This window comes from Pseudophryne corroboree, chromosome 1 (assembly GCF_028390025.1).
Source record: "Pseudophryne corroboree isolate aPseCor3 chromosome 1, aPseCor3.hap2, whole genome shotgun sequence".
NCBI classification, from domain to species: domain Eukaryota; kingdom Metazoa; phylum Chordata; class Amphibia; order Anura; family Myobatrachidae; genus Pseudophryne; species Pseudophryne corroboree.
In genome coordinates, this window is record NC_086444.1 from 1,147,601,735 (window position 1) to 1,147,626,476 (window position 24,742).

Below are 24,742 nucleotides of genomic sequence, written 5' to 3' on the forward strand. Positions count from 1 at the left end.
GTAAAGCTTTACGATCAGGTGGTGTGCACTGGCTCCTCCCCCTATGACCCTCCTCCAAGCCTCAGTTAGGTACTGTGCCCGGACGAGCGTACACAATAAGGAAGGATTTATGAATCCCGGGTAAGACTCATACCAGCCACACCAATCACACCGTACAACCTGTGATATAACCCCAGTTAACAGTATGATAACAGAAGAGCCTCTAAAAGATGGCTCCCTACAACAATAACCCGAATTAGTTAACAATAACTATGTACAATTATTGCAGATAATCCGCACTTGGGATGGGCGCCCAGCATCCACTACGGACTCCGAGAAATAGAATTATCGGTAAGTAAATTCTTATTTTCTCTATCGTCCTAGTGGATGCTGGGGTTCCTGAAAGGACCATGGGGATTATACCAAAGCTCCCAAACGGGCGGGAGTGTGCGGATGACTCTGCAGCACCGAATGAGAGAACTCCAGGTCCTCCTTAGCCAGAGTATCAAATTTGTAAAATTTTACAAACGTGTTCTCCCCTGACCACGTAGCTGCTCGGCAAAGTTGTAATGCCGAGACCCCTCGGGCAGCCGCCCAAGATGAGCCCACCTTCCTTGTGGAGTGGGCCTTTACAGATTTAGGCTGTGGCAGGCCTGCCACAGAATGTGCAAGTTGGATTGTGCTACAGATCCAACGAGCAATCGTCTGCTTAGACGCAGGAGCACCCATCTTGTTGGGTGCATACAATATAAACAACGAGTCAGATTTTCTGACTCCAGCTGTCCTTGCAATATATATTTTCAATGCTCTGACAACATCCAGTAACTTGGAGTCCTCCAAGTCACTTGTAGCCGCAGGCACTACAATAGGCTGGTTCAGATGAAATGCTGACACCACCTTAGGGAGAAAATGCGGACGAGTCCGCAGTTCTGCCCTGTCCGAATGGAAAATCAGATATGGGCTTTTGTAAGATAAAGCTGCCAGTTCTGACACTCTCCTGGCCGAAGCCAGGGCTAGTAGCATGGTCACTTTCCATGTGAGATATTTCAAATCCACATTATTTAGTGGTTCAAACCAATGAGATTTGAGAAAGTCCAAAACATTGAGATCCCACGGTGCCACTGGGGGCACCACAGGAGGCTGTATATGCAGCACTCCCTTAACAAAAGTCTGGACTTCAGGAACTGAAGCCAATTCTTTCTGGAAGAAAATCGACAGGGCCGAAATTTGAACCTTAATAGATCCCAATTTGAGACCCATAGACAATCCTGATTGCAGGAAATGTAGGAATCGACCCAGTTGAAATTCCTCCGTCGGAGCACTCCGATCCTCGCACCACGCAACATATTTTCGCCAAATGCGGTGATAATGTTGCGCGGTTACTTCCTTCCGTGCTTTAATCAAAGTAGGAATGACTTCTTCCGGCATGCCTTTTTCCTTTAGGATCCGGCGTTCAACCGCCATGCCGTCAAACGCAGCCGCGGTAAGTCTTGAAACAGACAGGGACCCTGCTGAAGCAAGTCCCTTCTCAGAGGTAGAGGCCACGGATCTTCCGTGATCATCTCTTGAAGTTCCGGGTACCAAGTTCTTCTTGGCCAATCCGGAACCACTAGTATCGTTCTTACGCCTCTTTGCCGTATAATTCTCAATACTTTTGGTATGAGAGGCAGAGGAGGAAACACATATACCGACTGGTACACCCAAGGCGTTACCAGCGCGTCCACAGCTATTGCCTGCGGATCTCTTGACCTGGCGCAATACCTGTCCAGTTTTTTGTTGAGGCGAGACGCCATCATGTCCACCATTGGTCTTTCCCAACGGGTTACCAGCATGTGGAAAACTTCTGGATGAAGTCCCCACTCTCCCGGGTGAAGGTCGTGTCTGCTGAGGAAGTCTGCTTCCCAGTTGTCCACTCCCGGGATGAACACTGCTGACAGTGCTATCACATGATTTTCCGCCCAGCGAAGAATCCTTGCAGCTTCTGCCATTGCACTCCTGCTTCTTGTGCCGCCCTGTCTGTTCACATGGGCGACTGCCGTGATGTTGTCCGACTGGATCAACACCGGCTTTCCCTGAAGCAGAGGTTCTGCCTGGCTTAGAGCATTGTAGATTGCTCTTAGTTCCAGAATGTTTATGTGAAGAGACGTTTCCAGGCTCATCCACACTCCCTGGAAGTTTCTTCCTTGTGTGACTGCTCCCCAGCCTCTCAGGCTGGCGTCCGTGGTCACCAGGATCCAATCCTGTATGCCGAATCTGCGGCCCTCCAATAGATGAGCACTCTGTAACCACCACAGAAGAGATACCCTTGTCCTTGGAGACAGGGTTATCCGCTGGTGCATCTGAAGATGCGACCCTGACCATTTGTCCAACAGATCCCTCTGGAAAATTCTTGCGTGGAATCTGCCGAATGGAATTGCTTCGTAAGAAGCCACCATTTTTCCCAGGACTCTTGTGCATTGATGTACAGACACCTTTCCTGGTTTTAGGAGGTTCCTGACAAGCTCGGATAACTCCTTGGCTTTTTCCTCCGGGAGAAAAACCTTTTTCTGAACCGTGTCCAGAATCATCCCTAGGAACAACAGACGTGTTGTCGGAATTAACTGGGATTTTGGAATATTCAGAATCCACCCGTGCTGTTTTAGCACTTCTTGAGACAGTGCTAATCCCATCTCTAGCTGTTCTCTGGACCTTGCCCTTATTAGGAGATCGTCCAAGTATGGGATAATTAATACGCCTTTTCTTCGAAGAAGAATCATCATCTCGGCCATTACCTTTGTAAAGACCCGAGGTGCCGTGGACAATCCGAACGGCAGCGTCTGAAACTGATAGTGACACAGTTTTGTACGACGAACCTGAGGTACCCCTGGTGTGAGGGGTAAATTGGAACGTGGAGATACGCATCCTTGATGTCCAAGGATACCATAAAGTCCCCTTCTTCCAGGTTCGCTATCACTGCTCTGAGTGACTCCATCTTGAACTTGAACTTCTTTATGTACAGGTTCAAGGACTTCAGATTTAGAATAGGTCTTACCGAGCCATCCGGCTTCGGTACCACAAATAGAGTGGAATAATACCCCTTTCCTTGTTGTAAAAGAGGTACCTTGACTATCACCTGCTGAGAGTACAGCTTGTGAATGGCTTCCAAGACCGTCACCCTGTCGGAGGGGGACGTTGGTAAAGCAGACTTCAGGAAACGGCGAGGTGGATTCGTCTCTAGTTCTAACCTGTACCCCTGAGATATTATCTGCAGGATCCAGGGATCTACCTGCGAGTGAGCCCACTGCGCGCTGAAATTCTTGAGACGACCCCCCACCGCCCCCGAGTCCGCTTGAGAAGCCCCAGCGTCATGCTGAGGCTTTTGTAGAAGCGGGGGAGGGCTTCTGTTCCTGGGAAGGAGCTGCCCGTTGCTGTCTCTTCCCCCTTCCTCTGCCTCGTGGCAGATATGAATATCCCTTTGCTCTCTTGTTTTTAAAGGAACGAAAGGGCTGCGGTTGAAAAGTCGGTGTCTTTTTCTGTTGGGGAGTGACTTGAGGTAAAAAGGTGGATTTCCCGGCTGTAGCCGTGGCCACCAAATCCGATAGACCGACTCCAAATAACTCCTCCCCTTTATACGGCAAAACTTCCATATGCCGTTTTGAGTCCGCATCGCCTGACCACTGTCGCGTCCATAAACTTCTTCTGGCCGAAATGGACATAGCACTTACCCGTGATGCCAGTGTGCAGATATCCCTCTGTGCATCACGCATATAAAGAAATGCATCCTTTATTTGCTCTAAAGACAGTAAAACATTGTCCCTATCCAGGGTATCAATATTTTCAATCAGGGACTCTGACCAAGCTACCCCAGCACTGCACATCCAGGCTGTCGCTATAGCTGGTCGTAGTATAACACCTGTATGTGTGTATATACTTTTTTGGATATTTTCCATCCTCCTATCTGCTGGATCTTTAAGTGCGGCCGTCTCAGGAGAGGGTAACGCCACTTGTTTTGATAAGCGTGTGAGCGCCTTGTCCACCCTAGGAGGTGTTTCCCAGCGCGCCCTAACCTCTGGCGGGAAAGGGTATAAAGCCAATAACTTCTTTGAAATTAGCATTTTTTTATCGGGGGCAACCCACGCTTCATCACACACCTCATTTAATTCTTCTGATTCAGGAAAAACTATAGGTAGTTTTTTCACACCCCACATAATACCCTGTTTAGTGGTACCTGTAGTATCAGCTATATGTAACGCCTCCTTCATTGCCAAAATCATATAACGTGTGGCCCTACTGGAAAATACGGTTGATTCGTCACCGTCACCACTAGAATCAGTGCCTGTGTCTGGGTCTGTGTCGACCGACTGAGGCAAAGGGCGTTTTACAGCCCCTGACGGTGTTTGAGGCGCCTGGACAGGCACTAATTGATTGTCCGGCCGTCTCATGTCGTCAAACGACTGCTTTAGCGTGTTGACACTATCCCGTAATTCCATAAATAAAGGCATCCATTCTGGTGTCGACCCCCTAGGAGGTGACATCCCCATATTTGGCAATTGCTCCGCCTCCACACCAATATCGTCCTCATACATGTCGACACACACGTACCGACACACAGCAGACACAGAGAATGCTCTTAACGAAGACAGGACCCCACTAGCCCTTTGGGGAGACAGAGGGAGAGTTTGCCAGCACACACCAAAAGCGCTATATATGACAGGGATAGCCTTATAATAAGTGCTCCCTGTATAGCTGCTTTAATAATATATTTTTGCCACAATTTTGCCCCCCCCTCTCTTTTTTACCCTGTTTCTGTAGTGCAGTGCAGGGGAGAGCCTGGGAGCCGTCCTGACCAGCGGAGCTGTGTAAGGAAAATGGCGGTGTGCTGAGGAGATAGGCCCCGCCCCTTTTTCGGCGGGCTCGTCTCCCGCTCTTTAGTGGATTCTGGCAGGGGTTAAATATCTCCATATAGCCCCCGGAGGCTATATGTGAGGTATTTTTAGCCAAATTAGGTTTTCATTTGCCTCCCAGGGCGCCCCCCTCCCAGCGCCCTGCACCCTCAGTGACTGCCGTGTGAAGTGTGCTGAGAGGAAAATGGCGCACAGCTGCAGTGCTGTGCGCTACCTTTAGAAGACTGAGGAGTCTTCTGCCGCCGATTCTGGACCTCTTCTCGTTTCAGCATCTGCAAGGGGGCCGGCGGCGAGGCTCCGGTGACCATCCAGGCTGTACCTGTGATCGTCCCTCTGGAGCTAATGTCCAGTAGCCAAGAAGCCAATCCATCCTGCACACAGGTGAGTTCACTTCTTCTCCCCTAAGTCCCTCGTTGCAGTGATCCTGTTGCCAGCAGGACTCACTGTAAAAATAAGAATTTACTTACCGATAATTCTATTTCTCGGAGTCCGTAGTGGATGCTGGGGTTCCTGAAAGGACCATGGGGGATAGCGGCTCCGCAGGAGACAGGGCACAAAAAGTAAAGCTTTTCCAGATCAGGTGGTGTGCACTGGCTCCTCCCCCTATGACCCTCCTCCAGACTCCAGTTAGGTACTGTGCCCGGACGAGCGTACACAATAAGGGAGGATTTTGAATCCCGGGTAAGACTCATACCAGCCACACCAATCACACCGTACAACTTGTGATCTAAACCCAGTTAACAGTATGATAACAGAGGAGCCTCTGAAAGATGGCTCCCTAAACAATAACCCGAATTAGTTAACAATAACTATGTACAAGTATTGCAGATAATCCGCACTTGGGATGGGCGCCCAGCATCCACTACGGACTCCGAGAAATAGAATTATCGGTAAGTAAATTCTTATTTTCTCTATCGTCCTAGTGGATGCTGGGGTTCCTGAAAGGACCATGGGGATTATACCAAAGCTCCCAAACGGGCGGGAGAGTGCGGATGACTCTGCAGCACCGAATGAGAGAACTCCAGGTCCTCCTTTGCCAGGGTATCAAATTTGTAGAATTTTACAAACGTGTTCTCCCCTGACCACGTAGCTGCTCGGCAGAGTTGTAATGCCGAGACCCCTCGGGCAGCCGCCCAAGATGAGCCCACCTTCCTTGTGGAATGGGCCTTAACAGATTTAGGCTGTGGCAGGCCTGCCACAGAATGTGCAAGTTGAATTGTGTTACAAATCCAACGAGCAATCGACTGCTTAGAAGCAGGCGCACCCAACTTGTTGGGTGCATACAGTATAAACAGTGAGTCAGATTTTCTGACTCCAGCCGTCCTTGAAATGTATATTTTTAAAGCTCTGACAACGTCCAACAACTTGGAGTCCTCCAAGTCGCTTGTAGCCGCAGGCACTACAATAGGCTGGTTCAGGTGAAACGCTGATACCACCTTAGGGAGAAAATGCGGACGCGTCCGCAGCTCTGCCCTATCCGAATGGAAAATTAAATAAGGGCTTTTATAAGATAAAGCCGCCAGTTCAGATACTCTCCTGGCGGACGCCAGGGCCAGTAACATAGTCACTTTCCATGTGAGATATTTCAAATCCACATCTTTTAGTGGTTCAAACCAATGGGATTTGAGGAAATCTAAAACTACATTTAGATCCCACGGTGCCACCGGAGGCACCACAGGAGGCTGTATATGCAGTACTCCCTTGACAAAAGTCTGGACCTCAGGAACTGAGGCCAATTCTTTTTGGAAGAATATTGACAGGGCCGAAATTTGAACCTTAATAGATCCCAATTTGAGACCCATAGACAATCCTGATTGCAGGAAATGTAGGAAACGACCCAGTTGAAATTCCTCCGTCGGAGCACTCCGATCCTCGCACCACGCAACATATTTCCGCCAAATGCGGTGATAATGCTTCGCGGTGACTTCCTTTCTTGCCTTAATCAAGGTAGGAATGACTTCTTCTGGAATGCCTTTTCCTTTTAGGATCTGGCGTTCAACCGCCATGCCGTCAAACGCAGCCGCGGTAAGTCTTGGAATAGACACGGTCCCTGCTGAAGCAGGTCCTGTCTTAGAGGTAGAGGCCACGGATCGTCCGTGACCATCTCTTGAAGTTCCGGGTACCAAGACCTTCTTGGCCAATCCGGAGCCACTGGTATCGTTCTTACTCCGCTTTGCCTTATGATTCTCAATACCTTTGGTATGAGAGGCAGAGGAGGAAACACATACACCGACTGGTACACCCAAGGTGTTACCAGCGCGTCCACAGCTATTGCCTGCGGATCTCTTGACCTGGCGCAATACCTGTCCAGTTTTTTGTTGAGGCGAGACGCCATCATGTCCACCATTGGTCTTTCCCAACGGTTTATTAGCATGTGGAAAACTTCTGGATGAAGTCCCCACTCTCCCGGGTGAAGATCGTGTCTGCTGAGGAAGTCTGCTTCCCAGTTGTCCACTCCCGGGATGAGCACTGCTGACAGTGCTATCACGTGATTCTCCGCCCAGCGAAGGATCCTAGCAGCTTCTGCCATTGCACTCCTGCTTCTTGTGCCGCCCTGTCTGTTTACATGGGCGACTGCCGTGATGTTGTCCGACTGGATCAACACCGGTCTTCCTTGAAGCAGAGGTTCCGCCTGGCTTAGAGCATTGTAGATTGCTCTTAGTTCCAGAATGTTTATGTGAAGAGACTTTTCCAGGCTCGACCACACTCCCTGGAAGTTTCTTCCTTGTGTGACTGCTCCCCAGCCTCTCAGGCTGGCGTCCGTGGTCACCAGGATCCAATCCTGTATGCCGAATCTGCGGCCCTCCAATAGATGAGCCCTCTGCAACCACCACAGAAGAGATACCCTTGTCGTTGGAGACAGGGTTATCCGCAGGTGCATCTGAAGATGCGACCCTGACCATTTGTCCAACAGATCCCTTTGGAAAATTCTTGCATGGAATCTGCCGAATGGAATTGCTTCGTAAGAAGCCACCATTTTTCCCAGGACTCTTGTGCATTGATGTACAGACACCTTTCCTGGTTTTAGGAGATTCCTGACCAGGTCGGATAACTCCTTGGCTTTTTCCTCGGGAAGAAAAACCTTTTTCTGAACCGTGTCCAGAATCATCCCTAGGAACAGCAGACGAGTTGTCGGCATTAGTTGGGATTTTGGAATATTCAGAATCCATCCGTGCTGCTTTAGCACCTCTTGAGATATTGCTAATCCCATCTCTAGCTGTTCTCTGGACCTTGCCCTTATTAGGAGATCGTCCAAGTATGGGATAATTAATACGCCTTTTCTTCGAAGAAGAATCATCATCTCGGCCATTACCTTTGTAAAGATCCGAGGTGCCGTGGACAAACCAAACGGCAGCGTCTGAAACTGATAGTGACAGTTTTGTACAACGAACCTGAGGTACCCCTGGTGTGAGGGGTAAATTGGAACGTGGAGATACGCATCCTTGATGTCCAAGGATACCATAAAGTCCCCTTCTTCCAGGTTCGCTATCACTGCTCTGAGTGACTCCATCTTGAACTTGAACTTCTTTATGTACAGGTTCAAGGACTTCAGATTTAGAATAGGCCTTACCGAGCCATCCGGCTTCGGTACCACAAATAGAGTGGAATAATACCCCTTCCCTTGTTGTAGAAGAGGTACCTTGACTATCACCTGCTGAGAGTACAGCTTGTGAATGGCTTCCAAAACCGTCTCCCTTTCGGAAGGGGACGTTGGTAAAGCAGACTTCAGGAAACGGCGAGGTGGATCTGTCTCTAATTCCAACCTGTACCCCTGAGATATTATCTGCAGGATCCAGGGATCTACCTGCGAGTGAGCCCACTGCGCGCTGTAATTTTTGAGACGACCTCCCACCGTCCCCGAGTCCGCTTGAGAAGCCCCAGCGTCATGCTGAGGCTTTTGTAGAAGCCGGGGAGGGCTTCTGTTCCTGGGAAGGAGCTGCCTGTTGCTGTTTCTTCCCTCGACCTCTGCCTCGTGGCAGATATGAATAGCCCTTTGCTCTCTTATTTTTAAAGGAACGAAAGGGCTGCGGTTGAAAAGTCGGTGCCTTTTTCTGTTGGGGAGTGACTTGAGGTAGAAAGGTGGATTTCCCGGCTGTAGCCGTGGCCACCAAATCTGATAGACCGACTCCAAATAACTCCTCCCCTTTATACGGCAAAACTTCCATATGCCGTTTTGAATCCGCATCGCCTGTCCACTGTCGCGTCCATAAAGCTCTTCTGGCCGAAATGGACATAGCACTTACCCGTGATGCCAGTGTGCAGATATCCCTCTGTGCATCACGCATATAAAGAAATGCATCCTTTATTTGTTCTAACGACAGTAAAATATTGTCCCTGTCCAGGGTATCAATATTTTCAATCAGGGACTCTGACCAAACTACCCCAGCACTGCACATCCAGGCAGACGCTATAGCTGGTCGTAGTATAACACCTGCATGTGTGTATATACTTTTTTGGATATTTTCCATCCTCCTATCTGATGGATCTTTAAGTGCGGCCGTCTCAGGAGAAGGTAACGCCACTTGTTTTGATAAGCGTGTTAGCGCCTTGTCCACCCTAGGAGGTGTTTCCCAGCGCTCCCTAACCTCTGGCGGGAAAGGGTATAATGCCAATAATTTCTTTGAAATTATCAGCTTTTTATCAGGGGCAACCCACGCTTCATCACACACGTCATTTAATTCTTCTGATTCAGGAAAAACTATAGGTAGTTTTTTCACACCCCACATAATACCCTGTTTAGTGGTACCTGTAGTATCAGCTAAATGTAACGCCTCCTTCATTGCCAAAATCATATAACGTGTGGCCCTACTGGAAAATACGGTTGATTGGTCACCGTCACCACTGGAATCAGTGCCTGTGTCTGGGTCTGTGTCGACCGACTGAGGCAAAGGGCGTTTTACAGCCCCTGACGGTGTTTGAGGCGCCTGGACAGGCACTAATTGATTGTCCGTCCGCCTCATGTCGTCAAACGACTGCTTAAGCGAGTTGACGCTATCCCGTAATTCCACAAATAAAGGCATCCATTCTGGTGTCGACCCCCTAGGAGGTGACATCCCCATATTTGGCAATTGCTCCGCCTCCACACCAATATCGTCCTCATACATGTCGACACACACGTACCGACACACAGCAGACACACAGGGAATGCTCTAAACGAAGACAGGACCCACTAGCCCTTTGGGGAGACAGAGGGAGAGTCTGCCAGCACACACCAAAAAGCGCTATATATGACAGGGATAGCCTTATAATAAGTGCTCCCTTATAGCTGCTTTATATATATCAAGATATTGCCATTAAATTTGCCCCCCCTCTCTGTTTTACCCTGTTTCTGTAGTGCAGTGCAGGGGAGAGACCTGGGAGCCGTCCTGACCAGCGGAGCTGTGAGAGGAAATGGCGCCGTGTGCTGAGGAGATAGGCCCCGCCCCTTTTTCGGCGGGCTCGTCTCCCGCTATTTTGTGAATACAGGCAGGGGTTAAATATCTCCATATAGCCTCTGGGGGCTATATGTGAGGTATTTTTAGCCTTTTAATAGGTTTTCATTTGCCTCCCAGGGCGCCCCCCCCCAGCGCCCTGCACCCTCAGTGACTGCGTGTGAAGTGTGCTGAGAGGAAAATGGCGCACAGCTGCAGTGCTGTGCGCTACCTTTAGAAGACTGCAGGAGTCTTCAGCCGCCGATTCTGGACCTCTTCTTACTTCAGCATCTGCAAGGGGGCCGGCGGCGCGGCTCCGGTGACCATCCAGGCTGTACCTGTGATCGTCCCTCTGGAGCTGATGTCCAGTAGCCAAGAAGCCAATCCATCCTGCACGCAGGTGAGTTCACTTCTTCTCCCCTCTGTCCCTCGTTGCAGTGATCCTGTTGCCAGCAGGAATCACTGTAAAATAAAAAACCTAAGCTAAACTTTCTCTAAGCAGCTCTTTATGAGAGCCACCTAGAATTGCACCCTTCTCGGCCGGGCACAAAAATCTAACTGGAGTCTGGAGGAGGGTCATAGGGGGAGGAGCCAGTGCACACCACCTGATCTGGAAAAGCTTTACTTTTTGTGCCCTGTCTCCTGCGGAGCCGCTATCCCCCATGGTCCTTTCAGGAACCCCAGCATCCACTAGGACGATAGAGAAATAAAAAACCTAAGCTAAACTTTTCTAAGCAGCTCTTTAGGAGAGCCACCTAGATTGCACCCTTCTCGGCCGGGCACAAAAATCTAACTGAGGCTTGGAGGAGGGTCATAGGGGGAGGAGCCAGTGCACACCACCTGATCGTAAAGCTTTACTTTTGTGCCCTGTCTCCTGCGGAGCCGCTATTCCCCATGGTCCTTTCAGGAACCCCAGCATCCACTAGGACGATAGAGAAAAAGGTATTATACATTGCTGTCCAGGGCGCCCCCCCCAGCGCCCTGCACCCTCAGTGACCGCTGGTGTGAAGTGTGCCGACAACAATGGCGCACAGCTGCAGTGCTGTGCGCTACCTTGTGAAGACTGAAAGTCTTCTGCCGCCTGTTTCCGGACCTCTGGACCTCTTCAACTTCGGCATCTGCAAGGGGGGTCGGCGGCACGGCTCCGGGACCGGACTCCATGGCTGGGCCTGTGTTCGATCCCTCTGGAGCTAATGGTGTCCAGTAGCCTAAGAAGCAAATCCATCCTGCACGCAGGTGAGTTCACTTCTCTCCCCTAAGTCCCTCGTAGCAGTGAGCCTGTTGCCAGCAGGACTCACTGAAAATAAGAAACCTAAAAAACTTTTTCTAAGCAGCTCTTTATGAGAGCCACCTAGATTGCACCCTGCTCGGACGGGCACAAAAACCTAACTGAGGCTTGGAGGAGGGTCATAGGGGGAGGAGCCAGTACACACCATGTGATCCTAAAAGCTTACTTTTTGTGCCCTGTCTCCTGCGGAGCCGCTATTCCCCATGGTCCTGACGGAGTCCCCAGCATCCACTAGGACGTTAGAGAAAACCTGTGGTTCAGGTGCACTAACCAGGACTACAGACAGGATTAACGGCTATTTGCAGCTTAGCCACATCTATATAGTTGCTTAAAATGTAATGGGCACCTGATCAGAGCAACAACAGTATTGCTCTGATAAGTGCCCCAAAAAAACCTTTGGGTTGCCCCCAATGAGCCTCAGGGAAAGAGGCAAAAGGCTCCCACCTGCACTACACAGCCCATAATTAATGGCAATCTCTTAGGGATATATTTGCTAAAGTGCGGGTTTATAAAAGCGGAGATGTTGCCCACAGCAACCAATCATAGTATACTTCTACATCTAGCACGTTCTAGAAGATATTAGCTAGAATCTGATTGATTGGTTGCTTAGGGCAACATCTCCACGTCTATAATCCTGCATTTTAGTAAATATACCCCTTAGCCTCCAGCATTCAGTGGTTGCAACACACGGATGTGGCAGGGACCAGATAATGGTTATGCCAGTCATATTTTGGTAAGCGGAATAACCTGCCTGTGTGTGTCACCATTGCACACTGCCTCCATATCTGTACAGATACTCCCACACCACAAACAGATAAAGCTCTTCAGCTGCAACATTACAAGAAAAACATTTTTGGGGACTTTTGCTCAAATCCTTTCAAGTCCACTGTGGGAGAATGTAATCAAGTTGTGAGTGCAACCGGCAGGCACGGGGGAAGAACAACAGGATTAGCATTCAGATGTCAAGTGCTTACCCATCCTCCAGCAACTACTGCAGCCAAGTTGAGAACCAAGAACTATACCCCACTCTTGTATAACAGACGAGTAGATGTTCTGTAGTAAGGTGCCGTTAGGGTCTATTTTCAAACGCAAACTTCTTAAGAGTGTATGTAATTAAACGGGCTTTCCAAGTTTTGCAAGTATATATTTTATCCTGATTTGCCAATTGTTCATTTATTATTGTTGGATAGAACAGCAACGGAATTTCTACATTACATTAAGTGATTTTTCTGAGCCGTGTTGATTTCAACATGGCAAGCACCACGTAAAAACAAACGTAAAATGTACTAAAAATCACACAAAAAAAAAAAAAAAAGGTATAAGACGATGGAGTGAAATATAAATATATACAAATTAATAACCATACACCATTTTATTAAAAAAATAGGTTCTAAAAGCAGCCAGACACTTCTAGAACCTTGTAGAGAACAGTTATTTACAGAAGTTTCAACTGCAACCTTAAAGAAGTATGAAACTAAACCAGCTGCAAAGGTTAATTCTAGCCTTAAGGACGTGTTGCCTGCAGGCAGCTCAGACGAATGGACATGAAACGGCTCCCTTAGCCGCTGAACACACAATATTTCATTACAACAATTTGTGATGGAAAATAGGAAGCACCATGCAGGAGGTGACCTGCTACACACATCATTAAGATGCCGTACATTCCACATTTGTTTCCAGACTATAAATAGCACCAAGTCTACCTCCTAAACGCTCACTATGCTGCTGGATGCAGGTGTCTTATCTAACAAGAAGGACAAAAAGGAGAATGGGGTTATGAAAATGTATGGTGTAAACACCAGGTAGGTCTAATGTGTTCTTTCAGAGCTACTCACTGGACTCTGAAGGATCATGGAAACCCTCTTCTTCTGCTCCATCATGTTAAAGTCTTGGCGGAGGTCTGGAGCCATGTTTCGTTCTCTCAGGTACTCTGGATTATTCTCATCCACCCGGTCAAAATACTTCTCCTTGTGTGGAGCATTTGTTGGAGGTGGTGAGGTCACCACCCCTGCATCCGCATCCCCATTCATAGCACAACCTTATCCAGTCCTGAAAGAGAAACATGAAATTACTATTTATGCGTACAAGGGTTTTGTAAAATAGCTTGGGAAAAAAAAAAATCTTCAAAATACAGAACTTTAGTACAGAACACACAGCATATCCACATTTAAAAATCAAACAAACCCCAGAAAAGGAATAATGACGACAGGTCTAGGATGACGGCTCTAGTGATGGCCAAGCACTCTGACATCACGTGTTACTGTGAGGAGCTCAGCTAAACCGTGTGATAACGGTGAAGACTGCCAGGGGCAGAAGAGTGCAGTAGGATTAATTTATAGTTTAGGAAATATAGATGTCGGGAATGTACGCTCCCCGTGGTGGGGCTTGTGAATAGTTCCCTCAGGAGCTCAGTGTCCTGTCAGCAGGGAACGGGACCATTAACCCTTTGGGAGGTTGGGCCGTCCCCCCCCCCTAAAGTCCCACGAAGCAGGCAGGCTGCTGCCATCCAGCCCTGCCTGAAAATAACATAGAAAATAAATGCAGAAAACTCTTCAGGAGCTTCCTCCAGCGTGACCGGCTCCTCCGGGCACATTTTCTAAACGGAGTCTGGTAGGAGGGGCATAGAGGGAGGAGCCAGCCCACACTATTCAATTCTTAAAGTGACCATGGCTCATAGTGGACACGTCTATACCCCATGGTTCTAAATGTACCCCGGTATCCTCTAGGACGTAAGAGAAATACTGATTAATAGATTCCATACTAGTATACCCGTTACCTTCTGCTATTCAAACAAAACTACAGGATCTCTATAAACCTACCAAAAGCACATAAATCCACCTAAACCACATTAAGAATGGGTATGCACTTAGAGGATATCGGCACGATTCACTGTATTGGAACGTAAAATTGTGCTGATCGTCTAGTGTGTACCTGCGATTGCACGCTCCAGCGGGTCACATGCGCCATCTTCCGATTGGCTGTGCTGCATGGCCAACCGAAAGATAGTGTGTGCGTCCCCGTGCAGTGTTATGAGGGGCGAAATCTCGTTCAGTCATTCATTACATCATCTAGGCCTATTGACAGTTATCCTAGTGTGTACCTAGCCTTAGTATGATTAGGCTATGCTAGCAAACATTCTCTAAAACCCTAATAAAAGCATGACATACCTGTGTTTATCCGACCACTCCCCGTTACATCCCCCAAACACGGAGTTCCTGTGACTCACTTGACAGTCTGACTGCCATTACAATTCAAGCGCTGTACATTCGCACTGTGGCTCAGATGCAATTTGCGTACAATAGCCGCGGCCCATTGTGTGTTTCACACAGAACGGAATCTCCCCAATTGAGTCATGCAGAGCAGTGATGAGACTCATGACAGCACAGGCAGAAAATAAATCCTCACTTTAACACGTAACTTAAAGGAAATCTCCTCACACATTTCAGTAGTATGTACCAGACCTTAAGCTTCTAGAGAGCATGTATTTAATTATTGGATTAAGATATGATCTATACCCATGGCAAGAATGCAAGCAAGGTCATAAAGCTCAGCAGACAGCTGGGGGCTATGGGAATGTTATGGCAGTAGATCTGCCATGTCCTAGATTTCAGTGGGAAGACATGCACCCACGGCTGAGGCAGATATATCATACTAGTTTGTGCAATGGATGTTGCGTGATATTGCACTGTGCACGCTCCGAAAGTAAATGCTGGCATATGCTGCTATACATTTTGTAGTAACAAACCTTATGACTGGGAGAGATGGAAGGGGACCGTGAAGGTGCGCGAACTCTGCACGTTATATCTGCCACACCTGCAGTGCACATGGTTTTGCCCATCTGCTAACAAAGGTGCTGCTACGATTAGGTCTGAATTAGGTCAGATATAGTTTCCTTCTAGTCAGTGACGGCATGCACCCACGTCCAGGTGCATACAGTCTTGTACAATATCCTTAGATTTCAAGGTGAAAATGAAAGATATTGTATATCGTTAACCAGCAGGAGCGTGCATAGTTAACGATATAATGAATACACACTGGACAATGTGACCGATATATCGTCCAATCCACCAGATCGGATGATATATCGGGTGCACATCGCCAAGTGTGTACCCAGCCTAAGAGAACTGTAAGTTTTTCCATATATTTGGTTTAAAAAGCATTCTCCCACCCGTAACCATGCATCCATGAGGTGTGTCAGCTGAGAGAGGTCAGTAAAATGCACTGAGTTATAGGGAGGCTGCACTGCATAGTGAGTGTTCCCACTCCTACAAAAAAGCATGCCAAATGCTCAAAGGTCAGAGAGATTTGCTTGTAATAAGAGGTTCTCCTGCAAATTGCATTGAAAAGCAAGCCACAGATATAGGTGCCAGTGATCTCATTGTTAGACCTATGTAAAATAAACTATTTTTAATGCATTTGAAACCTCCATGATTAACAGGGCCCCTATTTGATGGAAAATATAATACATCATGCTTGGATACAACAGAGGAATAGGAGGTCTGCCAATCAATATATACGGAGCAGAATGTTAAGTCTTAAAACAAAGTGATTAACTCCATTAAAGGCCAGTGTGAATGTACAAAATGTGTTCTTAATGCTGAACAGCTGTGAGGGACAAATTCCAATGGTTCTGTGGGCAGGACTTTGGGAGTGTTCAAATACCACCTCTTTATCCTTCCATTAATCACCAGCTACAGAGTAACCGGAGAAATCCAAAACTTATCAGTAAGTGTAAATATTTCAGGCTGGGAGTAGAAAATAAATGCAAGCAATGTGTTCTAGGCCTCCCCTGCTCTGAAGTAAGTAGTCAGTATGACCACACGGAACTGATTTACTTAATGTATACAACGCAACTGTGACGGAGTCATTCTAAATGGAAACAGAGTTATCCACCTTTAGATCAGCTCTTATCCAACCAGGAGTTGCTCATAATGCAAATGAGAGATCCGCGCATGCAATAGGAGAGTGATATCGGGGGCCTATACATCTCTACATTTCACTCAAGTCACAATATAACTCTTGGGCCATCAGGAAGTGCCATATAGCAGCCCTTGTGGTTACCAGGTAGTCTCTACTGCATCTCTCTGACCGCCGTTTCTCCACTTTTGAATCTCTAGTATATACAGGGGACAATTTAATTGTTATGGGCACCACTATAATTAATGGGCACCAGACAGTGCAATGACATTGGGAGCGATAATAGGTGCCCGGAACAGAGTTTTTGCACATTTCTTCTCGCCACGTCAGGAGGCTGAGTGGAGCAACAAAATTGCTCCATCAGGCGCCATCTATTGGCACCAGTGTAGAAGGCGTTACAATTATTAAATGGGAGAAAAGCCGAGGTCTGCGTGTTTCATGGAACTCAAGTATAAGTATCTTTATAATGGGCCCTACACACTTGATATATCGTTCATGTCATTTAGTGTGTAGGCACCAATGATGCGCGTCCCCGCACTCGTTCATCATTGGTTTTCCCTTGTTTAGCAAAGCAAGCCAATTTGGACAATGGTCGTTAATCGTTGAAAACGAACATCGTCCAAATCGGAAATATCGCCAGGTTATGTAGGGCCCATTACAATGGTGTAACCTTGAATGATTCTTATCTGGCAATCTGTTTAAATGAACACAATGGAGCACAGTAAGAACCCTGCATTGTACAGCATTCTGCAATTTTTTTCACTTGTATACTTTAGGTCTATTTTAAAGCCTAATACTATGGTTTTGGAACAACAACATTTAACTTCAAACCACATTAGGCTACTACTGCCTCTCTACTACTGCCTCTCGGAGGCACGCTAAACATACACGCACCCAAAGGGGGTATTTTAAAGAATGTCTAAACCGGAGTTCCCTTCCATGTCACCACCAGCATTTTCCTAGCATAGTACAAAAGTAATGTCATAATAGCATTACTCAGGTGTTGGGGAGACACAGAGATAGCTCCTCGTGCAGGTATAGTCTGATGTGCACACATATGGTTACATTTATCCTGTAATAATAATAAATCTCTGATAAGATAACACACCCAATACCACATGGAAGAACAATATCCCAGCCGCTGTACAGCTATTATGCAAGCCTTTAGTCACACCGGGGAATAATAAACTTTGTTAATAATTTCCCCTGCTTCAGTCTGTCTCTAGGATATACAGCAGCGGATAATAGTCTGTCTGACACCTCTTCCCAGTCATACTTTGCACAAGACGGCCATATATACAGTATCTGACACTTATATACAACTTTTGTAAGAAAGGGCGGGGGGGGGGGGGGGGGGGGTTGTCTAAAACACAACATTGGGTCACATCAGATAAACCCCAGCGACTGCCTGTACCTGTATGTTGTTAAGGGGATACGGTCATTAGGTCGACCACTTAAGGTCAAAGTCAAAAGGTCGACATGATTTTCACATTTTTGGGATTTTTCCATACTTGACGATCCACGTGGACTACAAATGGGAACGGTTACCTGCGAGGGGACGTGGTGCACTAATTGGGGTTCACCGTCACTTTACGAAGAAAACACCAAAAAAAGTTCCAAAGTTCAAACTCATGTCGACCTAGTGCATGTCGACTCAACGACCCGTACCGTTGGAAAGATAGAAGAAGTTTCCTTCTCTTAAGTACTGTATGCTGGATGCTCCGGCAGTCATTTAGGTATTGCCTGTGCTTTGTCAGTAAGCATTAATTATGTTATGGTGCTAAAGATCAGAAGAATACAGACTTTATTTTTTAGAAGTGGAATGAACTTTGCTTTATGTCCGTTTTGATGCCAACTGTAATATAAAAAGGTGTGTTACAATACAATGGAGTTCTAGAGCAACTTTCTTTTAACACCTGCTGAGGCACCTTGCAAAAGCTTGCCTGAATGCTGCCGGCATGCAATGATGTGCATCTTCAATGTACTGTGCAGTTAACACAAGGATAATGGGCCTAATTCAGAGTTGATTACAGCAACAAATTTGTTAGTAGTTGGGCAAAACCATGTGCACAGCAGGGGAGACAGATATAACATGTGGAGAGAGAGTTAGATTTGGGTGTGGTGTGTTCAAACTGAAATCTAAATTGCAGTGTAAAAATAAAGCAGCCAGTATTTACCCTACACAGAAACAAAATAACCCACCCAAATCTCTCTCTCTCTGCACATGTTATATCTGCCCCCCTGCAGTGGACATGGTTTTGCCCAACTGCTAACAAATTTGCTGCTGCGATCAACTCTGAATTACCCCCAATGTGAGGTTGTGGGGGTCAATGAGATTAGCTGTGAAGGTAGAAAGTTGCAGCTGCAACAGCGCAAAAATGGCAACTATACTTGCCCCCCCTTGCATTTTTTGTAGACAACACTATGGGGCTGTGAGCTTGGAGCTACTCTAAGTGCAGCATATACCAGCAGAGGCAAGCAGCACGACAGCTAATTGAATTTACCCATCAATGGGGCAGATGTATTAACCTGGAGAAGTGATAAAGCAGTGATAAGTACAAGGTGATAACGCACCAGCCAATCAGCTTCTTACTGTCAATTTACATATTGGAGCTGATTGGCTGGTGTGTTATCACCTTGCACTTATCACTGCTTTATCACTTCTCCAAGCGTAATGCATCTGCCACAGTGTTCCTCAGTTTGAACTAGCCCTCTGAATAAGCCTGTATGTTAAGGCCTCAACATGTAATGCTCCAGCAAACAATTACTTCTGGCCACACACTGCACAATTTCACAGATACTGCCTCAGAATGCTTGAGAATGATCTGAATGATCCAAGCATTTCCAGACATCCCCAAATATGTAGTCAGCAGATAATAACTTGCAGCCAATATGTACAATCATCTTCTTACTGCACAGACCCCTCATGTGGGACCTTGCATAAGTCTCCAAACTAATCTGATGTGTGCGCTTCCCATACCTTTTATATGTCAAGACCCTGCATTAAGAACAAACGTTTGCAGCTTTTAAGAATGACACAGGCTGTACTTTTGTTCAGGACAACATGTGCTGCGTTTCCCTCAATAGTATATCTGGTTCTATTTTAGGTCCATAAAGAAAAACTGAATGTTTTTCTTGCAATTTAGGCCCTTCAAGTCCTTGCATGTAATGCTAATGATTATGTTACATTATATTGCATAGCTAGCACATGGATACAGGTTTACCATCAGGTACAATGGTTCATTATCACACAGCTGACATCCAAGTGCAATGACCAAGCTTTAACAGGGATAATTCAAGCTTTTATAAAGAGAACCCTTAAGGCGCTTCATAATCTATAAATGACAATCAGGAATCACTGTTGCATACAGAAATATTGGGGAGGGGACATTAAAAAACAAAAACCATTAAGCAAATACCGTACTTGGAATTATCACAACAAAAATGGGGTTAAGAGAATTAAAGATAATTTTACTTAATTTCAAAAGGAATCTTATTAAATATAAAATTGAAACAATTACAGGGCTTCCTCATGTGGAAAATACACGTTACTGAAATGATATAAAATTACAGGAAGACTACACAAAAGAATGGACCAATTAAATGCGAGAAGAGATGCTCCAACGAACCCTGACTCCCCTCTGAGCTGGGACAGTGCATTCAGCTGAAACAGTCAGAAGAAGGTGCAGCAATCCCCAGTAGCGGAAACATCTGTATACACAGCCAGCCAGAAGGTTATGCTTTAACCCTTCACCAGGACAGTCATTTGTTCTCCAACTGCAATGCTCTGGGTACAGAAAGTGGATGTGTATACACCGACAAAGAAACACATACAAATTCTGTCAGTTACCTTTACCAGAAATTGGGGGGACCAAAATGGCACCAAATGAAAACGAATATTTTAGGTTACGGAAATGATGCTTTATAAACACAAAACAGTAATGGTTAGGTGGTGACCGTTCCCTATTATGTTGATGCAGCTTGTACGAACACCAGAAAATTAGACAAAGGGGGGAACCGAATTGTTTCCTGGCACCTAAAGTGACGGGCAATATTCAAATGTACTGTACAAGGCATTAGAGTCTTGTGACTGGTTTCCCTCACGATGGTTTTCACCAGTCACAAACCCTACTAGTGGATATAAAGCCGATGCGATTAAATCCAGATTACATAGGATCCCAGTGATTTTACACATTGGCCTTATCCTTCTACCGCTATAGAGGAGTCCGCTATTCCACAAAGCCCAATTAGCCTTCCATAGCTGGTAGAGAAAACGGACAATGATGTCTGTATAAGAGCTCACTGTACATTGAGGATTGCCTCCATATCTGCTCTTGCTGCCACTAGTGATTGGCTGTCATACTACCCGCCCATCGGTCCATACATTCCAATGGCAAAATTTAATGGAAAGGACTAACATGCCCTAAATCCCCCCCCCCCTTCCAGCAAATGGGAGAGAGGTGTGCGCCAGTCAGGCTGCAGCTCAGGGCACTGAAGGATTTAATCCACCTAAACCGCTTCAATAAAGCTCCGTAGTGTAATACTGTACTTTTCTGTGAGCTACAGAGAGATTTGATCCAGCTCCTAACTACAGGAAACAGTGTGGTCAGTGCTGAAATTGCAGGACATAGTAATATAAAACAGGAGACACCTAACCTGGACTTGTGATTTTACCAGTCACTATCATATTGTGCTAAAATTAATAAAACCCACCACATAATCTGAGTGGATTAAAAGGCAAATCCTGTCATTTGACCATTTTATACTTTTACACCTCTCTATATAGTTTACTTCCACTGCACAAAAGATAAGAGTGTTACTGAGACAATGACCATGTTTATGGCTTTATACAATACAAGGCAACACCTAAAGGACTACTTTACAAAAACAAATCTTTTCTCCAACGGTTATCTGTATGTTTATTCCCATGTTATATTGCAGCGTCTTTTGCTGTCCTCTAATCTACTGCTTGTAAACTAGAGCACATAGTGGCTATGTGGGAATTTCTGTGTTGTGTATTGTAGCTAGATCTTTAAGTATTGCCAACAGGTAAAAGGTGCTGCAATGCATCCTTACGGAGATCCCGCCATTTCAAATACAAAAACCCACAAACACCCCCAGTACAACTGCAGCAAACCCTCACATCTGAGCATTAGTAAAACTGCAATCTCCTACACAACAAATATGGATTAGAAGCAGCCCATGAAAAGACTCCCTAGAAAATCAACGATGAGGCATTTTACAAGCACATGTATCATTACTCCCAGCCTCATAGGTGTGAATGGTTAGAGCAGAGCAAGCAAGTTCATCAGAAAGTTACACGTATGGGAGACTCCGCCTCTTGGTGCAATTCAGGAAACAGAGTGAAAAAATAAATATCAGAATACTGAGACACCACAGTATCATCTCCAGGCTTTATTTCAGCAATGCCCAGACCTGATTTGCTCAGCATAGGACATGCATTTTTTAATGCCAGGGAAATGTATATAAAACGGATGGAACACTAATAATTTCCGTTTGCAAATCCATATCCACTATATGTGCTACTTCTTCCATTTCTGTGCATCGGACACATTTAAATCTGTACAATTATCTTCATATAGCTAAAAGTAAATGAAAAAACAACTGTTTGTGAACACTGACTAAGTGCATCTAAACCACGTGTATAAAAGCATAGGGTTTAACCCCTTATATACCACATGACAATAACCACCAAGCTTCCACTCCTGATCACTTGTCAAAGCCTTCCTTAAAGATATAATTCCCCAAAACACAGCAATTCTCAAACTATGGGCTCGATTCATTTCTGCGTGGATTGAATTAGCTCCCGGTGCTATTCAATTCAGGGCGCTGTCATGTCGGGGAAGACCAGTTCTCACAAACTAAACAGGGTGTTTTCCAGAGAGAACCGGCATTTTCCGTCTAAAGTGCCCGGCACGATGCTGTTTCCGTGGCACGAAGGACAGAAATCAGCATCCAGTCAGCAGTTTTGGTCGGATTTCTGCTTGCACCCCAGGAGGGGTACGAGAAGAAATCCTGGCGCTATTCACTGCGTACTGGATTCCTTTAAGATGTTGTATACAAATTATACAGGCTTATTAAAAGCATTTAATAAGATTTAACAAAAATAGGATTTTGGTACTTACCGGTAAATCCTTTTCTCCTAGTCCGTAGAGGATGCTGGGGACTTCAAAAGGACCATGGGGGTGTAGACGGGATCCGCAGGAGCTTGGGCACACTGAAAAGACTTAAGACTGGGTGTGAACTGGCTCCTCCCTCTATGCCCCTCCTCCAGACCTCAGTTATAGGAACTGTGCCCAGGAGAGACGGACATTTCGAGGAAAGGATTTTTGTGTAAACTAAGGGCTACAAACATACCAGCCCACACCACAACCATACCATACAACCGGAGTAACAGTAAACAAGATAACAGTATGAAAAAACAACAACAGCAACAAGCTGAACCCAGAAATACACAACCCGTGTATAAACTAAGTGAACCTACAAGAGAACACTGCAAGAAAAAGTCCGCACTGGGACGGGCGCCCAGCATCCTCTACGGACTAGGAGAAAAGGATTTACCGGTAAGTACCAAAATCCTATTTTCTCTTACGTCCTAGAGGATGCTGGGTACTCCAAAAGGACCATGGGGTTTATACCAAAGCTCCAGACCGGGCGGGAGAGTGCGGACGACTCTGCAGCACCGACTGAGCAAACGCAAGGTCCTCATCAGCCAGGGTATCAAACTTATAGAACTTAGCAAAAGTGTTTGAATCTGACCAGGTAGCCGCTTGGCAAAGCTGTAAAGCCGAGACGCCCCGGGCAGCCGCCCAAGACGAGCCCACTTTTCTGGTAGAATGGGCTTTCACTGACTTCGCCACCGGTAACCCGGCCGAAGAATGAGCCTGCTGAATCGTACTACAAATCCAGCGTGAAATAGTCTGTTTTGAAGCAGGATGACCAATCTTGTTGGAAGCATACAGGACAAACAGCTCCTCAGTTTTCCTGGCAAAAGCCGTACGGGCGACGTAGATCTTCAAAGCCCTCACCACATCCAGAGACCTTGGAACTGCCACAGCATCCCTAGCCACCGGTACCACAATAGGTTGGTTAATGTGAAACGAAGACACCACCTTTGGTAAAAATTGTTGACAAGTCCTCAATTCTGCCCTATCTGAATGAAAGATCAAGTACGGGCTCTTATGAGATAAGGCCGCCAACTCAGACACTCGCCTGGCAGATGCCAGCGCCAACAGCATGACTACCTTCCAGGTGAGAAACTTCAACTCAACCTTACGCAAAGGCTCAAACCAGGAAGACATGAGAAACTGTAAGACCACATCAAGATCCCATGGGGCCACAGGAGGCACAAACGGAGGATTGATATGCAAAACTCCTTTCACAAACGTCTGAACCTCTGGGAGGGCAGCCAATTCCCTTTGAAAGAAAATAGACAATGCCGAAATCTGCACCTTGATGGAGCCCAACTTCAGGCCTGTATCCACACCAGCCTGCAAAAAGTGGAGAAAACGCCCAAAATTAAATTCTTCCGCAGGAGCCCTTTTAAGCTCACACCATGAAACATACTTCTTCCAAATACGGTGATAATGCTTCACCGTAACCTCCTTCCTAGCCTTGAGGAGTGTAGGAATGACCTCTTCGGGAATACCTTTACGAGCTAAGATCTGGCGCTCAACTTCCATGCCGTCAAACTCAGCCGCGGTAAGTCTGGAAACACGCATGGACCCTGCAACAACAGGTCCTCTCTTAGAGGAAGCGGCCAAGGATCTTCCACAAGTAATTCCTGAAGATCCGGATACCAGGCCCTTCTTGGCCAATCTGGAACTACGAGAATCTCCTGAACCCTTGCTCACCGAATGATCCCCAGTACCTTTGGAATGAGAGGAAGTGGAGGGAACACATACACCGACTTGAACACCCACGGAGACACCAGGGCGTCCACCGCACTGGCTTCGGAGTCCCTTGACCTGGAACAATACCTCGGGAGCTTCTTGTTGAGACGAGACGCCATCATGTCTATCAGAGGGAGTCCCCAACTCTTTGTCACTTCTGCAAACACCTCTTGATGAAGAGCCCACTCTGCCGGATGGAGATAGTGTCTGCTGAGGAAGCCTGCTTCCCAGTTGTCTACTCCCGGAAGGAAAACCGCTGCCAGAGCGCTCACATGTTGTTCCGCCCAGCGAAGGATTCTTGTGGCCTCCGCCATTGCCGCTCTGCTCCTTGTGCCGCCTTGACGGTTGATA

At 46.6% G+C, this 24,742-nt stretch overlaps 1 protein-coding gene across 14 annotated transcripts in view; it reads right to left on the reverse strand.

Annotated features, from left to right (window-relative positions):
* The window catches only part of ADD1 (adducin 1), a 245,904-nt gene that overhangs the window by 169,191 nt on the left and 51,971 nt on the right, over nt 1-24,742 (reverse strand). For all 14 annotated transcript variants that reach the window (XM_063924439.1, XM_063924431.1, XM_063924447.1 and 11 more), the window contains one exon: nt 13,397-13,610. In XM_063924439.1, the coding sequence (XP_063780509.1) occupies nt 13,397-13,591 (195 nt within the window). In that variant the 5' untranslated portion in view covers nt 13,592-13,610. The remainder of the gene's footprint in view (nt 1-13,396; nt 13,611-24,742) is intronic.